Source organism: Barbus barbus, assembly GCF_936440315.1.
Source record: "Barbus barbus genome assembly, chromosome: 8".
NCBI classification, from domain to species: Eukaryota; Metazoa; Chordata; class Actinopteri; order Cypriniformes; family Cyprinidae; genus Barbus; species Barbus barbus.
In genome coordinates, this window is record NC_136736.1 from 21180001 (window position 1) to 21202261 (window position 22261).

Sequence of the window (22261 nt, forward strand, 5' to 3'; positions counted from 1 at the left end):
AAAGTATAAAATGTGTTTTTACATAAGGAACAATTTGATGAGATCAACTAGTTTTGTATTGTTCAATTTCTTAGAATTCCCTCAGAGCTGCGATTCCAGCATACCGTTGGTGGCGCAGGAGTTGATGCGCAAGATGATTCGGAGGTTTGCCTTCGAGTATGCGTGTAAAAGCCAGGCTCAAGAGGGCCTGAATGGCCTAAGTGAGACACCTGAGCTTCTCCCTCATCAACCGGATCCTGATGGGCCTCTGGACCTCACCATCAGCCGAGCTTCTCAGGCCCTGCAAGGTAATCAAAGTTTTTTTTTTTTTTTTTTATGGAAATCACAACAGTTTTCACTTCAAGAGACCAGATTCAGGAGTTTGTAGCTCTGAAATATTAGATCACTGTTAATATTCAAAAATGTTTCATTCTTTTCAGAGAATCTGGTCTATTGACTTTTATTAATTATGCTTATCATTGAAAGGTACACAACTCTGAAGAAACAGGGTGAATTTACTGAGTGTGTGAATATTTCATTACTTGCAATGATCCTGTGCATTTCTTTCAAACTTGATGTTAATTGCTTTTTTTTCATGGATTACCTCTCATAGTTGGAGTACTTGACCTCTCTAAGAAAAACACATCAGCAGAAAATGAAACTACTCAAAGAAAGGTTTCAGGGTGAGTACTTCAGCTTTTGTTTACCAAGTTGTGTGCTTGACTGTTTAGGAAAAGTTTGGTACCAAAATGGTAACATTTTGACCCAGTAATATTGATGAGCTATTTATTCCAGAAAATATTTATTTTATTTCCGAATCTTTGATTCATTTTTATCCTATCTGATTGTTTTGTGTGAACAAATTCTACTCCTCATACATTTTATGTGTTTTATGTATAATTTAGTGGCTGTTTTGTTGCACTGCCAAAGGGTTGACTCTTTTCTAACTTGTTGGAAGGTAACGTCACATTTGCCAGCAGTCAGGGTCTTTACTTGTTCCTTTGTACCGCCTGTATTTATTCATTTGTTTATTGATCTATTCGTTGATTTATGCAATATTATTTTCACATGAGAAATAGACACCTGAGTCTTACAAAATGCATCTGCATTGCAAAGATACTGGAAGTAATCCCATAAGCGCTTGTCTTTCTCCACACAATTGATGGGAGACTGTCCTTCCAAGAAGTATCGTTTGCAACCTAAGGCCAAAAACAAAAAGTGTTTTATACCCAAACAACTCAAAGGCTTTGTGTTATACAGACAATTGAGAAGCGAGTGATGTTACCAAAAGACAAGGCAGTAAAGGAGTGGACCCTGAGTGCGTCCTGTCATTGGTCCGCTCACCCGTTCGTTTCTCATCCTCCCACCCACCTCCCCTTAGGAGACCAATCAGAGAGGATTATTTGGATCGCAGCTCTGAGTTTGCAGAAGGTTTGCTCAGTAAAGCCTTGAAAGATATTCGGTCTGGATCACTGGACATTCACAAAGCAGCCATACTATACGGGATACCTCAGAAAACCTTACAGTTTCAGACAGAGGCCTTATTGCCAGAGAGGAAGGCAGGGGAACCATCAATTATTGGCGGCAGGGGCAAAGAGGCGATGTGCCCAACCAATGACACTCGACTCGTCCTGCAGAAGGTAGCAGCATGGGCTCGCTCGCAGTCAGAGCAGTCCGAAGTTAGAAAATGCAAATTTACGTCACCAGAGCACACCAAACTAAAGTTCCCAGCAGCCGTGACTGCCTCGTCATACCTTCACCACTTAACCTTGCAGAGGATGGTCTCGCAGCTACGGGAGCAGAACGACGGGCCTTTCGCCAGTACTGAGCCAGCCACATCTCCTCAGAGTCCTGCCACTGGGCCAGCTGTGCACATCCGAATCCCTCAGGTACGCTTCAGTGCTCAGCCCAAAGCCCAGGTGGATCTGGCTGGCCTGGTGGATGCTGTAAACCAAGCCAACAAAGCCTCTGATGGCTTCACTGCTTTCCACAAGCTGAAGACCATTCTCCCTAAACAGGGCTTGATCGAAAGCCACTCGGGCCTCGAGTCACGTCTACTCCAGGGTGACCTGCCTCCACTGTGTCTGAACTTGAAGAACGGAAGCGTTGGCGGGAGCGTCACTGGAAGTGTGGTTGACTCCGGAGATGATGACCGTCGAGACAAGCAGCCACGGAAAAAGCGGGGCCGTTATCGGCAATATGACCATGATATCCTGGAGGAGGCCATAGCCATGGTGATCGGTGGGAAGATGAGCGTGTCGAAAGCTCAGGGCGTCTATGGGGTGCCACACAGCACCCTAGAGTACAAAGTCAAAGAGCGAACGGGCACGCTCAAGACCCCACCAAAAAAAAATCTCCGCCTTGCTGAAGCAGCAACCTCAGGCTCCGGAAAGTCAGGGATAACAACCAATGCCTCATCTACTGCCTACAAACAGTCTTAACTCAAAACCAAATCCTCAACTATTTCCTAGAGATGGTTTTGACTAAGCATCGCCTAAAGTACAGCCAACGTGGTTTTTTTTTTTTTTTTAACATGCAGTCAGGACCTTATTCCGACTTGGAAGATACACTTGAATCCTCAACCACAGGTTAAATGGTACAATTTAACAAGTTACAAAACATGCCTTTAAAAAAAATCTATTCAGGGGTTTCACTGTGGATATCTATATGAATATATATTTAAAATATTGTAAAGCACTGTTGATTTTTAAGTTAATTACTCTTTTAAAACTAAGAAATATAATATTCAGGTTTTGTTCATACATAAGCTAACCTCAGCTTAATGATTGTTGTATGCAGCTTTCACGCTAAATAATCTTTTTAGTGACTGGTCATTTCATTTGAAGTCTATCAACAGTATTTTTTATGGTGTCTGTTTGACAGCCTGGTGACAGCATGACTGTAACGTCTCTTAACTCACCAGTGGGAGATGTCCATCCTTATATGCAATGGGTAGATATAGGTACGCGTTTCCACTCCAGCAAAGGAACGACACTTTTAAGTAAATAGCGTTTTTTTATTGGTGGACTACTAAGCTTATTGGCTAGTTATTATATAACATAGGTAATTATATCAGTTTCATGTAGTATTAATGAAGTACATTGATCAGGACTGTTGCCAGATCATTGGAGTGGAAGCTTGGACCATCTCAGGCTTTTTGTGGATGAGACTTTCCACATTCTGCACTGATAGGGATTTTTATTTATTTATTTATTTATTTTTGGTAAGTTCAAATACTTTTATTCACACACACACAAAACATTGCTTTCTTTTTTATATCTTGCCCCTTTCCATTTTCCCTCTGCAAATCTGCACAGCAAATCATATGGGGTAAGTTAGAAATGCAATGTAATGCATGTCAGAATGATGCACAGGGCAAAAAAAAACCCAAAAAGCGCTTGATGGCAGTCTCAGTGAATGTTTCTTTTACACTGAACAATAGATTACTTTGTTTTAGTAATTAGAACTACTGAAATCCTCACTCAATATTCTTTTAAGATTTGAATTTCTTGTTTATAATGTTGTTATTCCTCAAACTAAAAGACATCCTTGCATTATCAGTCTGCTGAAACCACAACAGTTCAGGGTCATTTTGCCTCTCCACTTACACACGCCATGAATGAAGCAGTTCAGAGTAGAGTGCTGCTGAACTTGGTTCAGAATTTCTCCTTGTTCATATTTCATGATGCACTTACCATGGGACTGAAAAGCAAAGCCTGATTCAACTGCTGCTCTGAATTTTTTTTGTTTTTATGTCCAGGTTTCTATAGTTTTGCTGCTCTTGGTTGTTTTGTTCATGCTACTGATTACTATAACTTTTAATGACCTATTATACAACTGTTTTATTTAATGATACTGGTAATTCAACTCCTCAAGTCCATATTTATAGCATGGACTTTTTTTTAACTATTTAGAAGCTTGTATAGTTGGAATATATTCAGTTGCACTTTACAAAAGTTGCACACAAACTTGTGATACAGGTTTTTGTTTGGTACTTGCTATGAAAAATATTGCCATACACTGACTTTGAATGGCGTCTTTTTTTCAGTTATCAGATTCACAAGTATAATTGTAGTGCTTCGCAAAGTGTAGCTGAAATGTAAATTTTGTGATTGAAGCTTTGGAAATATTAACATTTCGATATGCAATGTTAATGTGTTTATCTTTGTGGTGTTAATGTTCTGTATATGGTTTACCTCTTGTTGTTTCTTAGTTAAATTCCCGTTCCTTAAAAAAAAGAAAGAGAACAGATTTACAGATATATTCTTAAATTTTAATTTAGAAGCATTTATCAAACCACCCTGAATGTTCTTCACAGCTCTTAAAATAACACCGTGCCTGCTCTTACAGCTACTGCTTAGTTATTTTGCAGGCCAGTAGCAGTTTTACATAAATCTTTGGAAAAAAACAAACAAAGGTATTTATATACTACCGTGGATCGTATATAAAATCTGTATTGTGGTTCTATAATTACCAATGTAACTTAAATTTTTCCGTTTTTTTCTCGGGGATAGATATGTCACAGGCACATTTTCACTTTTAATGTAAAGAGTGGTCATGTAAGCGTTATTGCCATGCAGATTTAAATCATATATATGTATATTGTCAGTTCTGCGTTCTCATTTTCATTGTATAGGATACTTTTAGGCTTCCTTTGGGGAATGCTGATCTGTTATTTCTCTTTTCTGTTCTCATTATACCTAATATTGTGTCCTGTATAATTTCAGTCCAAAAAACATTAGTATTCTCAGGGTAACAACAGTCCTATTGAAACATAGCGCATGATCGTGTTAGAACTGTTCTTTTATATCAAAATAAGGGCCCTTAGGATTCTTTATAGAGCCAAATATGGTTCATCCAAAGCCAATTTGTTTTCTCCCATATTATGGGGACAGTTTATGTTCAGGACTGGTTATAGATCAGAAAGGCATAATGTAAAATTATTTAAATTGGGTTTAACTTTTTTCTCTCTCAAACAGTTTGGCTTGATTATAAATGGATCATTAAATAGATCAATATCACCAATTTGGGCCTTTCCAAGTATGTGTAATTTCATAACGGGTGCAGGATATGAATAATTTTGCAATGTTATTTATGCATATTTGTTGCACTGATTGATTTTGTATTATTCCTTCTAATTCTAATATCTAATTGTATTTGTGTGTTATTTCTTTCGATGTAATCAGAATATGAAGTTTAAATGTTGCTAGTTTTGTGTTGAAGCACTTTGTTGCTCTTGCACATTGATATGTGAAATGCTTTACTGCACTTGCATGCATAAGTGAGTTTCATGTCCTGTAATGTTTCTCAATGTGACTATTTTTTTTTAAAAATCCCAGGCAGATTGATATACATTTAATCTTTATGACGTTTTGATCAACTTGAAGGGGGGGGGGGGACTAAATTTAAGCATGTATTTGTGTCTGAAATATATTTGGTGTGGTCTCGTTTATAACATTTCAGGATTAGGGTAAGGTTAATCAAAGAAATAATTAAATTAATTGTAATAAGATGGAAATACTAAAGGCATATTACTCCAGTGCGTTTGAATATCCTACATTTAAAACTGTGCAATTTATATACTTGTTTTTTTTAGTTCTCTAAAGTTTCTTTCCATCCCCTAACAGATATGTGTTACCCCTTGGGGTAGTTTTATTTTAATTTCAAAATAGATGACATTGCCTGTAAATGTTGTTGGTTTGTAATTGGTTTTATCAGACAGATTGTTTCATCAGGAAACCAAATTATTCAGGTTTGATTAAAATAATTAAATATTCTGTGTAGTTTTCCTGAGTGTAAGCGTTGCTACAATCACCATCCTTTGCCTTCAAGTTACCAATAAAAAATTGTTCCATGTACAGAGTTGTTTGTACTTTGTTGTAAATTTATAATAAATGCATAAACTTGACAGAGGTGGAATATTACTTTATCTGTGGCATTTACACATTTTTAATTCTGCATATATATATATATATATATATATATATATGAGCATAACATGCAATGCAGTGTCATGGGGTGCCTTTAACAAGATGAGTGCTCTTTTAAATACAGCTATGCAAATTTTATAATTATGGAATGTCTTTTGGTAGGATTTTGTTAATCTTTTAATCCAATTCAAATGTATTGCACATAACGGAGTAAAAAATAAAAAGAGATGAGAGGTGTAGCTCAGCTCACATTCATGAAATGCTAATTGTGTCAGTGATTGAGTAATGACTTAACCCAATTTATTTATGTAGTTCCTTAGGACCAAGTGTGGAAGACCGGTCCCGACTGGAGAAGGAAGGTGGTTCTAAAGCTCCAGTGGTCTGGAGAATCACTGTGTTGGAGAAGGTCCTGTCTTCGCTTTGTTCCCATCATAGACTGCTACTCTATCATATTTTAAAGGACATACAGGAAGATTACAACATCTCTGTAACACTGCAGGATGCTCACAGAAGTCATTTTAAGGCTGGATCTCTCTGTTGCTTTGCTGATAAAAAATCTCTTAATGAGACCCCAATACTTTCATTAAGTGACTGCTCAGTAACTGCTGGCATTTGTTGCAGAACAGCTTGTAGGCTTCCAACATGTGCATTTTCTTCTCTATGCGTCTGTCTGAGTAACGTTCATGGCAATTCCTGCCAAAATACATCTATGGCATGTGTTGGCCAAGATATCGGTTCTAACCCCACTGTTTGTTGTACTCACTCAAAACTACCCTCATGCCAACTTCAGCACAATGGTGATCATACCTACATTTCTCATGTAAGAGGAACTCGAATCACCCATCAGGGTGATTACTCTCACAATAGATGTAAAGGAAGCCGTAGCCCCTCCCCACCACCACTTTCACCAAAGCCAGTGGACCTGGACTGTAAAATAGCTGTCAAATCCAGTATCTTACAAATTCAGGACTGCAAGTCATTGAATATGGCACCTCCTTCTCTCCTACCTCACAGAACCGAGGATGAAGATACAGCTTTGTACTCAACTACTCCCCTTCGTGTGGGATCTCCCGATGAATGTTGTGAAAAGGTTGTACTGTTGCATACACAAGCAGAGAAGGAGAATGACCACCAGTGTGGGTCTTTTATAGGAGATCTAATGGAAAGAGTCACTGAAAAGCTCAGAAGTATCCAACCTTCAGAGAAGGAACACAATCTTCTTACCCATGCAAGTCAAATATCCAAGGCAGATGACACCCATTTGACAGAGATTATAACAACTGTGCTACACAACAGTAGTGACAAAGATTATGACCTTAATGAGCTTTTACAACAGCATGTAGCCACCGAACAGCGATCCCCTCAGACACGTTCCCGTAAGAGACTGGAAACGTTAGTTGCCATGAGCAAGTCTTCTGATCTTCCATCATCAAGACGTCAAAGCTTACAAATTAAGAGAGATCTGGCCAGACTTAGTCCATCATATTTTAAGAGGAATATAGGGTTTGAGAGAGAGAGGTCCTTAAAAACTGTTGAACAATCTGATTCTAGAAAGTTGGAAAGAATACCCAGGACAGTGGACTCAAAGCCTGTAAAAGATACCTTAGAAAATTCAACCATACATGCACAAACTAAGGAGACCCCAAATAAACAAAAGAGCCAAGAAACTCAACCCCAACATATGTGTCTTGAAGAACCACTGCATCTTGATGAAAGGGCACAATTGCAAACAACTGATAGTGACCGGAAGGTAAAAGCAAAAACTCATAAAGAGAAAAATCTGACTGTTCAAGTTGGAAGAGCCAGACGAAATATTGTACCACCTCAGCGTTTCTCTTCTTATGTTACTGAGCCACGGAAAATGTATTTTGCAGCCTGTTTTTCAGAAAGTATATTCACAAACAATTCCACTAAGGACAGTACCTCAGCAGCACTTGGCTCTACAGAAGAAATTGCCTGGCCAAGTGATCTATGTGACAAACAGCCTTTTCAAACTGAGGATAAACATGAAGACTGTGATGTGCCACTGAACATAACTTCATCAAAAGATGAGATTTCATCCAAAAAAGAGCCACAGTGTGAGCACAAAGATAATGGAAGGAATCCTGATAAAGAGAGTGCAAGAAAAAGGAAACCATGCCAGTATTCTACTTCACCATCAAAAAGATCCAAACGCCATAAGGCCAACAGTCTAAACACTGACACACACAGTTCTACTGAAACTATGTCTAACTTTACTACCACTGAAAGTGGACAAGACGCTAAAGCAAGCTTGTCTGGACTGAAATATGATAGTCCAATAAAGCTCATGTTTGTTTCCTCTGTGACAGGTGAAGATGGTGTAAAATATACTCTCAAAGCAGCTGCCTCGGGCACAAATTCCCATGGAGAGATGTTTGATCCGTGTGTGGAATCCTCATGGGCAGGTAATGCCATCGATGAACATTTCCAGGATTCAGTCCTTGAATCAGCTCCAGGGAGAACTGTTGAACATGGTGGAAACAAGTGCACTTCACCAAAAGTGGTTTCACTTGATGCAGTATTGCCCAGTTGTTCAAACAAAGATGATGAAATCCAAGAAACACTACCAATTGTACTTCAAACATCTCCCGTAAAAAGGCGTCCTGGGCGCCCCAAAAAAATAGGACCACATATTGTGAAGTCTGTGAAACGTCCCATTGGCAGACCTCCAAAACCCAAAACAACAAACTCAAGTTCTTCAACTGGTAGAACCGGTTCCAGTGCAGTAAATCATAGGACAACAGAAATGTCTTGTAAGGATGATGGAAACAAAAATCTAAAAATCACCATAGTGTATGGAAGGTCAAGAAGGGCAAAAAGAGTAGTTTCTGAAGATCTGAGTAATATCCCAGAACAGCAACATGTTTTTGAACTATTACATGGTGACAGTGAAACAATGTACAGTGAAACATGTTCTGGAAAGACTAGTAGTAATGATCAAATGACCAAGGAACTGCTTAAAGATCACCATTTTGTTATGCCTATTGAAGACAGGAAATGTGTCTCTTCGAGCAGCAACATCAAATGTCAAAGACAGAGTGACACAGCAGTGTCAAGAAAACCAGGAAGACCTCCCAAAGTCAAAATTTCTGGGATCTCTGTCACTGTCACCACAGGGTCACCAAGGCAAAGAAAGATACATATAAAAAGGGACACAAAAGATTCACATCTGCTCAGAAAGACTCTTCTCGTTGAAATTCAACCTTCCAAAGCACAAAAGTCAATCTGCATTCCTACTGACATTCACAAGGATATAGTGGATGCATCAAAAGAACATAGTCAGAATACCAGAGGGCATCTCATACCAGTGAGGCATTCTGTTAGAGAACGGAAACCCTCCATTCATTTGCTCCACTCTGTCGCTACTGCCAGATCCTGTGCATTGGTTCGCAGGTCACGAAAACTACTGCTGAATAAGGTTAGCTGTGAGTCCAGCCAGAATAAAAAGAACAGACAAGAGCAAGAAGAGCTCCCAAAAAATGCACTTTCCATGAGGACCAAGAATGTCAAACGTGTACAAGACATTGTTCGTTTTTCTACCATTTCGATGGACTCAATTTTTTCATCAAATCAGGGCTTCAGGTGGTGGCCCACCTCAGCATCACCTGAAACTTTAAATGAAGAGTTAGCTAGGAGGATCAGGCTAATGTCCAACACTTGGGTATCAGATGTCCCCGAGGCTAACAAGTCGGGAGAGATTAAATCAGATCTTAAACCAAAAACTTGTGAGAAGCTCAGAGGTTCTGCTAAGAAGTCTGCTTCTGCCATCAAAATGCTTTTTGAGAAAAACTATAATATGGAGAAGCTCTGCACTTGGTTTATGCAGTCCACAGAAACTCAGTCCCTTGATATTGTAAAGAAGGCCACTGCAAGACATCCCAAGGATGTCTTTCACTACAACCTCAGCAGACCCAATAGCAAAGGCAATGTTTGCCCAAGTCCACAAGCAGAGAGACTCAAGAAACATGTCAAGAAATTTGCTAAAGTTGTCCCAAAGAGTCCGTCAATGCACAAACAAGCACAAGAAATGCTGTCCAAGTCAACAAGGTCACAAGCCAAGAGAAAGCTTTTTAATACATCATTTAAACAGAGGCATGACGTTAGGCAGCGAATGTCTTGGTCTAGAAGCACATGGATTGTCTATAGAACAGCTCTGCTTAGAGCGAGGCTAAAGTTTAAAACCATAAGAGGTGATATGGCACACAAAGTGTTTCGTGACCAGATGAGGACAAGGACTTCAGGTGATGAGACTGTAGAATTATGGAAAGAAATGCATAACTTGGTAGGCAAGACATCCAGACCAGTCACGAAAGTTCAAAATGCATTAAACCTTCTAGTCAAAACTCCTCAGAAAATGATTGGGATTTCCAATATTTCAAAGCAGAACAGAATCAGCTCCAAAGCTTGGAGTCCCGAGTCCCTAAAGGAGTGCAGGGTGTTTCTGAAAAAGATCAACTCCCCAAACACAAAGTCAGCGACAGAGGAATGTAACAGTTGCACAGTAAAGCTCTATGATGTCTCGGATCAAGAAGAGAATGAGGATGTTTTGGTGGGAGGGACACCTCCCAGTAGAGTTAACTTTCCAATACAGCTGCACTCATCCCCAAAAAGCCAGAGCAAGGGAGGAAGAAAAAGAGGCAAACGGAAAAGTTGGAGCACAAGTCCATCTCCCACAACAAAAATGCTCAGACAATCAAGGAGCAGCAGGGGTGTTCTAGGAGCAAGGTGGTGTGATTTTGTGCTCGGTAAGTCATCTTTTAACATTATTTCATTATGCCTGAAACATTCTCTATGCAAGTACGCAAGTGCAAATTCATTCTAGTTATAAAAGCTCTGTTTTGAGCATCCTAGATCATGCCTCCACGCCAGAAATATCTGATCTAGCACCAGACACCAGATCCTGTCAGAAAATGTTTTGTACTAGAACAACTAGTCACCAAAATGGTCTAATACCCAAAATCTGTTAACGAGTCCTGTCTGGCACTCAAAACTGTATTAACAGTCTTCTATCAGCCAAGAAGTTGACTGAGTAAAGCCAGGGAAGAGCAGAAGCAGGAGATGAAGTGATGATGATAAAAAAAGGAGCAGTTTATTGAACAGTCTTAGTTGTTTGTTTCTATGCTCAGACTGTCTAAAAAACACAAATCCAACAAGTTGGTATTACACCACAAGCAATAGCAATGGAAAATTACAGCTTCACAACATCATCCCGTGACATTAAAAACCATGAAGACGTTCTCTTATCTCGTAGAACGAAGACAAATATCCCTTTAAACCAATGTAGTGGTTTAAATGAATGGATAAATGGAGAATAAATATAAAAAAGTAAAACAACATGTATTGATGCTCTCTTGAAGCAAAATAGTTTGCATTTGAGGATCCTTCGATGGCAGAGCAAGTTTAAAGAGATTTTTTTCTAAGTTATACTTAACTGAATCATAACCCATCCAGTTTAACATCAAGATATATTTGAATGTAACTCACTCTGACAGTAGTACTGAGGTGTATTCCTGCCAGACCAGTGCAACAGCCCATGTCAAGTAAGTTCAAACTGACCATTGTGTTGACCAGGCACTCCTGTTTGCACACTGGCATAAAGTATGTTTCTGGCTTCTGTATAGAATGTTTTATTTGATGTTAGATTTTTTTGATTCTGGTAGTGTGGTACCAGAATGGTCTGCTTTCCAAAGTACACTTGTTTTTTTAATCAGATAAGGGTTTAAAAACAGCTCATTCTGTATATACACTATTTCTTTGAAAACTCAAATCTAAATGTCTTAAATTTGTGCTTTTCAGGGTCATTGAAATAACTTGGGACCAGTTTTTGGGAAGACATTTTCTTGAACTATCATAAGGTGCCTTTCAACAGTGGTCTGGCTGAGTATCACAAGCATTATGACACACAACCTCTGCAAGCATCATGTAGCAAAAAACAAACAACTTTAAGACACTTGTTGCACTATTTAAACTTATTTTGTGTTTTTATGTTTGTAAAATGTTTTATTTACCTTTTAAAATCTACTTTGAATTATAGTTTTGATGCAGACCATGAGAAGATCTAGTTACATGAAGGAGAATCAAAGGTTACAAGAGCATTATGTTGTTTGGTTTGCCCAAATCTCAGAGTTTAACAAGGTAAACTTTTATATAATTCTGAAGACAATTTCTTTTTTTTTTACACTTTAATCTTTTGTGCTGTAAGAGCTCTTTAAAGGGGATTTTTGTGAATATTAGTTTTTAAACCTTGCTTATCTTTTTAAGTTGGGAATATATTTGTCTTCACTTATGTGGTGTTAATGTGTCAGACAAAAACTGCCCACTTAAAGTACTCACAATGCATTCTGGAATGTGATGGTAGTCTCTCCTCTTTTTGGGTCTCAGTTTATCTTTTATCCTGCATTTATGGAAACCTCCTGTGAATTTAGCCAAGTTGTGTAAAATGATTTAAGCATTAATTTACATCCATGTTCATGTTCTCATTGCACTACCAAACCCAAACTGCTACCTGTTCAGTTTTATTCCTGACTAAAAACCATTGTTATAATGTAGTGTTTTTGGTGCAATGTTTTGCTCTCAGAAAGATTTAAGATTCTATTATCCTTTTAAGATGATCCAGAGGCAAATGTTCCACATATTGTTTCTTAAGTACAAAAACTTGTGCACATCTTAATTTGTGATTGCAGTATGTGACACCTACCTCCTGAAATCTACTGGTAAGGCGTGGTAGATTGGTCTAAACTGATAAACCCTTTAACCATGTCATTAATTTAGACTTGTACCAAGAACATTGTAACTGGTTATACAGCATGTATGTTTAGTTATTTAAATACTGTGTTGTTAGCTCTAGTTTCCATCTGCTGTTACCTGTTACCAGTCTGTGGCCCTGCCCCTGAGTATGTAGAAGGTTAAAATTGCCCTATTGTGGCGTTGATGTCTGCTTAGTTCCCTGTAACAAGACTGGCTTGTATCAGTGCAATACAAGTTTAGTCAATGCTACACTGAATCCACCTTAGATGTATTTAGATGCATAAAACTGGTTTGTTCTTTGTCAACCTAGTTTATTCTATTAGATTTAAACCATTGTCTAGATACTTGTCAGCTAGAGGCATTTGTTCCGAAACAGCTGAAATTATTTACATCTTATACAGTTGTTCAAAATAATAGCAGTTTAAAAAAAGCGAGTAAAGCTCAAAATCCTTAACTTTTACTTCAATGCACACAAATGCACTGGGAACATCGCCCATTCTATTCTAAATCAAAACAATTTTAGCAAATTTATTATTTTACAGAAAGTTAAGAAAAATTAATATTAGACTGTTCAAAAAGTGTCTGCACTTTTCAAAGTCAAACATTTACTGTATAAACAATGCGTGAAGACTTAGCTTTCTTGTGAATGACTGAACATTTAGTTGTATAACCACGGTTTCTGAGAACTGCGTCAAATCTGTGTTGCATGGAGTCATTTTGCATGGAGTTTTTCCCTCTCTAATCAACTTTAATCAAAGTACGCTATTCTTTTGAACAATATCTGGAACGACCCATTTTACTCAGATTTTCAGAGAAATGCACAGTACAACATTTGCTATCTTCGTCCTTAAATATGGGCCACTTGTTTGACACCAGTTTTCACAGATTTACCTTTCCAATTAATCTCTAAACTGCTATTATTTTGAACACACCCTTTTCATTAAATGATTGAATTACATAGAAAACCAACAGTCATGACATGCATGCTGTTGCTTCTATTACTCTACCACACCTACTAGTAAAATATTTGCCATGTAAAAATATCATTTCTACGGTTTCAAAAACAGCGATTGATCTGTTTAGTGATGTTGGACTGCTATTATTTTGAACAACTGTACATACATCTGTGCCAACATAAAGAGGTTTCCATTCTGCATTCCAACTGCTTTAGGACCTCAAATAACCATTCAACCTGCTGGAGTAATCCAAAAACTGTGGCAAAAGTACAGATAAAAAAATGGTGCATTATATCTTTATACCTATACCAACCATATGCTGGAGTTGAAGCTTGTTATGAGAATTGTCAGAAGACCTTCTGTATATCGTCTTGTTCAGATTTGCCATTTTGAAATTTTGGCCACTGTAAACTTGTTACCTGGTGCTATATGTTGTACATAAACATGCAAATTATATGTACACATTGTATTTTCTGTTTTTATACTTGCCTTCAAAGAAGTAGTCTCAATCGTTAGAACAATAAAAGCTCTTGCAAGCAGATTGAGTAACTGTGTTACAGGTTTATTTAGACTAAAAAATGCATACAAATGAAAGCGTTGTTTCTTTAAAATATTAGCCATTAACATACACCAACTCTTTATAGGATCAGTTTCCTTAAACTATTCCCTTTTTATAATTTGCTATTTTGGCTTACTAGCTCTTACATTTTTTTACAACAGCCTTGAGCAAGTAAATGAATGTTAACATGACTCCAACCCAAAGATAACCTCTTGAGAAGTGACATTCATTTTAACAATCAAGACCTTAATCCAGGTTCACACTAAATAGTCTGGCTAAACAGTTACATTAGTCTTTGTATTAAAGTTTAGCAGTATATCATTTCTCAGGGAAATCTAAAGAAACCGTAGGATGTAATGGGGCAAAAGTGGACCTTAAGTAATCCACTCTTATGAACCATTGGCCTCCTGGTTCATAAGGGCAGTCAGATCCTGCTTTGTTTTATCCAAAGCAGCAATCTTGGCACGGCGACTTGGTCGCACTGATGGAGGTGCTTCAGGAACATTCTCTTCATCACTACAGAAAGATTGGACGGAACACAAAACATAAGCAACCTACTAAATGAAAAATATACATTTGAAATTAAAACCATTTGTTAAAATGCAGAATAAACCAACCTTTCATCAGAGGACAAATCTGCTTTACCGACTTTCTTCCCATTCTTTGCAGTGGAAGCTTTTTTCTGGCCTGAAACAGCAGAGTGAAAGTTAATAGAACAATCACATAGGAGAAATATTCACTTGTTGCATTTTACCAAATTAAATAGAACTCCACCTCTTTTTGCACGTTTAGGTTTGATCTCCTCTTGGTTCACCTCTGCAAGGATGCACAGATAGTTTTGTTAAATGTAACATACATTGAATACTACAGGTATAAGAAAACCACTTCCATTTTTATGCTGAACCTGAGAGAGAATCTATCAGTGTCAGAGACTAAGTGTATTAATGGCCAAGATTTGTCCCCGGGAATGGATTTTAAAGGGTGTTTTTACCTTTATGAAGTTTTTTTCCCTAACTATATAAATACACACAGTGCACTGCTTTACTTACATCAAATACTTTAATCAATTGAGAATAATGAATCTTATGTTATATAACTTACACAATTACAAAAAACCAATTAAAAACAATTGTATGAAGAATTATGAATCTGCACAATTATTACTATTATAACCCCTCTCTTTCAAACTACTTCATAGTAGCTCCACCAGCACTTGCCTCAGACAGTTAATTCACCTACTAAACTATATGGGTTTAAAAACATCTATGTTAGATGGATAAAGACTGGTAAAATGTGTTAGCTAGTACCTCCAGTGTTGTCATCCAAGGTAAGCAAAGTTGTGTCCGGATTACTGGCTGATTTGGAACAGCGATCTCCATTTAGCTGGTTACAAAGCTTCTCAATAACCCTTGTACAGTACTTATCTTTTACTTCCTGTAACCCACACACACACGAGAAACAATCACTTATAATTGCTAACCTTAATGCCAATCTTAATCTGACAGAATATTTCAATTTCACACCAATTTCTGCTTAATCTGCTGCTTTTATCCAATGCTTCCTTTCTACTATTTATAGGTTCACAAAATAGACACAACTATGGAAGTACCTGTAAAATCTCCTTTAACAGGAGTTGCAATTCACTGTTAGCAGGTCCAGGTTCAGTGTTAATCTCCAGCCAGCTGAGAGTTTTACAATACAGACGCACCTCAGGAGCAGAACCGTCCCTCAAGATTTCATTACAAATACGCACTGCCAGAGAGCCATGCACCGACACAGCCTGCAAAAAAAAAGGTTTGATCATTTAAATATCAACCGATTAAACTGCTTTAAACATAACCCATTACTGTTATTTTTGTAAGCGTACATGTACAGTATATATTCAAGTGTACCTGTATGGCAGCAGGTTGCACAAAAGTGCTGGATCGTGTTAGTTCAACAAACAGTTCAGCCACGTTGGATGTGTCTACCTCAGACAATGGAGATGTCACAGGAGCATTGAACAGAGTTCTCATGGTTGGTAGAAAACTCTCCTCCACACACTCTTGATTTGTTCTAGTGTACAACAATTACAGCAACAACTATAAATACATGTCTGTGCTGTTACAATAATGGTGCAAACATGCAACAGCCATTACATTAAAGGATTAGCTCACCCAAAAATGAAAATCGTTAAATTTTTTTTATGCATGCAAGTGTGTTGATCAATGTACAAACGTTAAAAGCCTAAATTAATCTTGTTCAACATGTAAAGTGGTTTCTTCAGAAGACTTGAATTAAACTACTTGATTCATATGGATTATTTTAATGATTTCTATATGACCTTATGAAGAAGCAAGTGTTGGTGGAATGGACTTTCAATGGAGAGACAAACCTCTCAAGTTCCATTAAAAATACTTGTTTCAAAGACAAATAAAAGTTTTAGGAATTTGGAACAACACGAGGATGAGTAAATGACAATTTTCATTTTTGGATGAACTTTCCCTTTAATTACACTAAATATTTAGCTTTAAGGATGGGAGAATCTCCCCGCATGTATACCTGCTGGCCCGGGCATACAACTGTAAGAATACCCCCAGGCAATGGCGTAGTCTTTGGTCATCCTCTGTTACAGGATTGTACCACAGCAGAACCAAACGGGACAGCAGCTTTGGACTTAAAATTCTCCCACAGTACATCAACTTGGCCAGACCCTCTGCTGTCTCTGTGCGGAGCTCACAGATCTGAAATAATGACATTATTTGGTACAGCATTTGCAGTACATTTATCGCCATTTAGGCACATTGTAAAAATGACTGCCAATCATCTTTAGCAAGTTGCCAGCTAAAGGAGTTGGCAGAAAAACTATGCATTGATGTGAACGAAGCTGTAACAATTGTCCAGCATAAGGTTCTCTCAACAGCAAAATTGACAGTTCTTAATTTTTGTTTAAATGGAATACTGCCTACGACATCTCTTCCCTGATAAAGCATACATTAGTGCGAGGGCTGGGCAGTAAAGTTTTCCAATAGACCAATTTCAGTTTCAGTGGGCAGAGCCTATCTGGTGGCAGAAAATTACAATTTTAAAGTAGCAGTCTATGGAAGCAAAAAAAAATAAATAAAAAAAATAAAAGGTAATTGAGTTTATATTTCTATTTATATTAGATTATATCTCACAATTTTGATAAGAAAAAATCTACTTGTCATTCTCTTTTTTCCTCCTGGCTCAGAATCATGAGTTTATATCAGGGGTGGTCCGATTGATCGGTGCCGATCATTATCGGCCGATAATCGCTTTGGGATGTTTGATCAGCGGTCTCTAAAAAGGCCGATCTCAAGCTGATGACGCGCCTGCTGAGAGAGGTTTAGCAGGACATGCAGCGGCACCGTCTCAGTCCGGCGCGGGTCAAATAATTATAATGCTGAAGGCAGAGACGTCATGCCCATTCAAAGTGAGGGGGCACGTGCCCCCTCAGATTTTTGAGTCAAGTGGATTTTGAATGCAGTTTCCAAAAGACAAAAATAGCCGATTCATATTTTCTATATTTAATACAATCACACAGGTGTGATTAGATCGTTCAGTGCGTCATATCATCAGCTGCTATATTCAAATGTAGTCGTTGAGCCAGAGACATACGCGTTTGTAAAGTGCTGCGCTTTATAACCAATCACACACGATGCTGTTGAGCTTATGAATGCAATGACCAATCAGATGGCGTCATCGTTAAAATGCTGGTGTTTTCTTCACTCGCAGACTGAATACCTCCTTCTGGCGAATTATCTCGTCAGAAAGAACAGTGCAAATGTGTACACGAATCTGTAGGTAAGATACTCATTTCACAGTGTAAACGGCTTCAGTGATTTTAATGGGAGTTTTTGAGAGTGCTTGAACTCTAGACTGTCAGTGAAAATGTTCTTCGCTCTCTTTCTGTACAATAAAAGTGTTATGATTAGTAGCCTAACTTGTGTTTTTATTCACATTACCTTTCAATGTTAAATTCTCATTAAATAAAGTCAGTCGTATTAAAAATGTTATGGCATGACATCCATAAACAGACAGGTTTGTATCATTATTAGGTTACTTTGACTATCGCCTACTATAGATCAACTAACAATCCATAAAGGTGAGAATCAAGATATTACATGATATAGTTAATGCGTTTGGGAACGTTTCGAATAAAAAGGAAAAAATAAATAAATAAAACAAGTGCTGGTGTGGCTACTGTGTGTCACACGACGGACAAAATAATGAATAAATGTGTTTGTGGTAAACCGATGGATCAGTAGTGGACTCCTGTGTAAAATCAGGCTTGTGCTGTGTACGCTTTTCTGCAACAATTGCACAATTGTAAAAACAAAAATGCACTGGATGATCAAACATTTAGGTGAGATAAGTGTATATTTTTGAAAAATCTCTAAAAAAATGCCCCCCTCCATTTGAAAAAAATCCTCACAAGAGTCACTTCAGAGGGGAATTCCCCCCATTTTCAAAAATGAAATTCAGGCACTGAATAAATGTCTAAAAATACTGATTGGAGTATCACTATAAATAATTCTACATGATAAAAATATCAGTATCGGTGATCGGCCTCAAAAATCCTGATCGGAGCACCCCTAGTTTATATCCCATACTTCTGGCTTTTTTCCCTCAGAATTGTCAAACTCACAATTGAGTTAAATCGATTTATAAGTCCAAACTAGAAGATGAAAACTTGCATTTGCGAGAGAAAAAAAAAAAAAAAAGTCAAAATTGTGAGATGAAATGGGTGAATGTTACAGGTAAATGTTTTAAATAGTATTTCATGATGTTACTGTAGGGCTAATAAATATGTCCCCTATGAACTGCATTTGTGAATATTAGACCCATTGTTTAAATGTATGCTACGGTAATCACAGCAGGTTCCATCCATAGTTTGTCCATTTAAACATCTGCATTTAGCTTCAAAGGCGTCTTTGACGACAGTATTCTATAAACATTTGCATTACAATTCTGACATTCAAAAGGAACAATAAAGGTTTTCTCTTATTCCAAAAATCAAGTCCCTATCTACATGGTTTCTTGTTCAAGAAACCATTTAACAACTGTCACTTGCCGTTTCAGCTGCTTTGCCAGGGAATATCAGGTTTACTACTGATAGCGACGTTCCAATATATCATAACCAATAACAATGGATAGGCAGTACCTCACTATCAAGAAATTCTGAGAGCATCTTCAGAATGCTCTGGACAGTACTCTCCTCCTCAGTTTGTTGTTCAGGCTGTCCGTTACTGTTGTCTGGTGAATCAGGTGCTTGTGAGATAGGAGCAGACTTGTCTTGCAAGATGTTGAGGCCATTGAGCAGGAGCTGGTCAATGAGAGCTCGGAGCGCGCTGATCCTGATTTTAGGCTCATCTAGTTGTGTTATCTAAACATAAAAATAAATGACCTCTAAGCCACTAGGACAAAGTGAATTCATTCATCTTTATAACAAGTGGGTTATAAATACCTGCAAGAGCAGCACAAGGTGTGTGTTGGCAAGGTCTTTACTGTGGAGAGCAGCCGTTCCCAAACAGATGACAGCCATGTTGCGCACAGCAGGGTTAGGGTTGGACACACTTGGCAGTATCTACAGTAGAATTGAGAGATCACTTTGAAGTTACATTCCCATAATTGCAGCCCTAATCAAGTACAGTATTGCACTGATTTTGGGTTGAGAGTTCAGTAGCCAAAGTGGCTGATAAAAGTGCCATGCAGACACAGGCCTGTCCTACACCACAGAATGGCAGGAAATGGCTATTGATGTGAGTGCTTTTAGAAGTATTGTACCAGTGACTCTATCAGAGCGTTCATGGTAGGGCAGATTCCTCTCTTGATGTTCATTTGCTTGAACAACTCCGCACACATTGTCAGACACTTCAACAAGGTCTCTGGATCACTCTGGGGAAAATACACATGACATTACATTAAGTGGTATGATATTTAAAGGGGACCTATTATTTATTACCTATTATTTTTACAAGATGTAAAATAAGTCTCTGATGTCCCCAGAACGTATGTGAAGTTTTTAGCTCAAAATACCCCACAGATAAATTTTTATAGCTGGTTAAAATGGACACTTTTAGGGTATAAGCCAAAACGCGCTGAATTTGAGTAAATTGCTTTAAATGCAAATGAGCTGTTGCTCCCGGAGAAGAGGGCGGAGTTTCAAGAGCTCAAGCTCCGGCATTAGCTGTCCTAGCCTTTGCAGAATCTTAAAAATGCAGATCTGCAGAATTCTTAATCTATTTAAGGCAATTTGAAAAATTATTTCTTAGACAGTTTTAAATACGTTAAATGTATAAGACCTTAAAAACTCTTCAATTTAGTTATCAAATTTAAGGACCCGTGGGAGCAATGTTCCCTCTAATTTTTTTTTCTTGCTGAGCAAAAGCATTCTTTATACCAGACCTGTACAGCATGCACACAAAAAGTGTGTAACTTTTAACTTTAATGTGCTATTTATATTTGATTTGACCCTTGATGTAACTAAATGTACATTTTAGGTTACCTGAGAAAACATTTTTACTGTACAATACACTGCAGTTCAAAAGTGCTTATCAAGGCTGTATCTATTTAATAATAAAATACTGAATATTATTTCACAAAATAATGTTGTGAAATATTATTGCAATTTAAAATAAATGTTTTCTATTTTAATATACATTCAAATTTAATTAACTCCTGTGAAGCAAAGCAGTATTTTCAGAGTCACATGATTCTTTAGAAGTCATTCTAATATGCTGATTTTTAATCAATGTTGGAAACAGTTGTACTGCTTTTTTTTTTTTAATACTGTATTTTTTGGGGCCTGTGATATTTTTAAAAATAAGTTAAAGAACAGTGTTTAGTCAAAATAAAGATTTTGTGTTACAATGTAAACTATTCAAAAGTTTGGGGTCAGAAATTTATCTTTTTTAAAGATACTTTAAAGTTTAAAGAAAGTTAAATAAACTATTCAGCAAGGATGTGTTAAATGGATAAAATTGATAGTAAAGACTTCTATTGTTAGAAAATATTTATATTTTGAATAAATGCTGTTCTTTTAAACTTATTAAATCAAAGAATCAAAAGAAAAAAGTAAAACTGGTTCCAAAAAAATATTGAGCAGCACAACAGTTTCAACACTGATAATAAATCAGAATATTAGAATGATTTCTGAAGGATCATGGGACACTGAAGACCGGAGTAATGATGCTGACAATTCAGCTTTGATCACAGGAATAAATGCTATTTTATAGTATAGGTATTAAAATAGGAAACCAATATTAGAAATTGCAATAATATTTCACTATCACTGTTTTTTCTGTATTTTTGAAATGAATACAGCCTTGATGAGCAAGAGACTCAAAGTCAAAGCCTCAAAAACAACAATTATTTATCAGGTTTATAATATAGCCCTAACATAATATATTATCAAAAGATATTTAAACTAATAGAATACAAACTGAAGCAAAACTTAAGCCGAGATCTTATAGTTAAATATATAAAAATATTATTTTATAGCGGTCTAAACATCGTTATGAAGTACAGTTTGTACTCTTGTGTGTGACTGTACATGTTTCAGAGTTTTGTTACCGTTCTTTGCCCATCCTTCACTATTTCCAGCACTTAATCAAGCCACTCTTCTTTAATACATGAGGACGTTTTATTTCACGTCATTGCGTTTGCGTTTTCTCTCGTGTTGAGTGCACTGCAACCATTGAAGTATTCAGTTTCTACAACGACTCATTTGGTGCACATCGTTCTCTTTCTATGAAACCGGTTCTAACTCCGTCGTGACATCAGCTATATAGCGGTTTGCCCGTGCATTGCTATTCTTTCCCTTTTACGGGCGGCATTCAATCAAATGGCTTCCCAACTCATTTTTGTGGGTGCGAGGCACATTATTTCTTCTGCGCAGTCGCGGTGGAAGAAGAGCGCGGTCACGCGCGCGCTCAGCTTAGAGGGAACACTGCGTGGGAGCCCTGTATTTAAGGTAGCCCGTCGGGCAGGGCAGTGATACATTTTGGTAGTCCGACTGGAAAACGCAATAGGCCCAGGACGTCGGGCTAGCGATTTTGCGAGCCCTG

At 37.6% G+C, this 22261-nt stretch overlaps 2 protein-coding genes across 5 annotated transcripts in view; one reads left to right on the forward strand and one right to left on the reverse strand.

The window, feature by feature from the left end:
* Positions 1-14180, forward strand: part of LOC306874288 (ligand-dependent nuclear receptor corepressor-like protein) — a 24130-nt gene extending 9950 nt beyond the window's left edge. The window contains exons 5-8 of one of the 3 annotated variants that reach the window (XM_079424236.1): positions 75-287; positions 593-662; positions 6222-10675; positions 11727-14180. In XM_079424236.1, the coding sequence (XP_079280362.1) occupies positions 75-287; positions 593-662; positions 6222-10675; positions 11727-11740 (4751 nt within the window). In that variant the 3' untranslated portion in view covers positions 11741-14180. Of the gene's footprint in view, positions 1-74; positions 288-592; positions 663-1360; positions 5837-6221; positions 10676-11726 lie in introns of those variants that run through there. The other 2 variants (XM_079424237.1, XM_079424238.1) reach the window with 2 other exon arrangements.
* LOC306874289 (condensin complex subunit 3-like) overlaps positions 14096-22261 on the reverse strand; it is a 24431-nt gene continuing 16265 nt past the window's right edge. Inside the window, exons 13-22 of one of the 2 annotated variants that reach the window (XM_079424240.1) lie at positions 19980-20090; positions 19660-19779; positions 19357-19578; positions 16734-16915; positions 16085-16247; positions 15802-15972; positions 15500-15626; positions 14967-15008; positions 14810-14879; positions 14096-14708 (exon numbers count right to left, since the gene is read on the reverse strand). In XM_079424240.1, the coding sequence (XP_079280366.1) occupies positions 14582-14708; positions 14810-14879; positions 14967-15008; positions 15500-15626; positions 15802-15972; positions 16085-16247; positions 16734-16915; positions 19357-19578; positions 19660-19779; positions 19980-20090 (1335 nt within the window). In that variant the 3' untranslated portion in view covers positions 14096-14581. The remainder of the gene's footprint in view (positions 14709-14809; positions 14880-14966; positions 15009-15499; positions 15627-15801; positions 15973-16084; positions 16248-16733; positions 16916-19356; positions 19579-19659; positions 19780-19979; positions 20091-22261) is intronic. The other variant, XM_079424239.1, reaches the window with a different exon arrangement.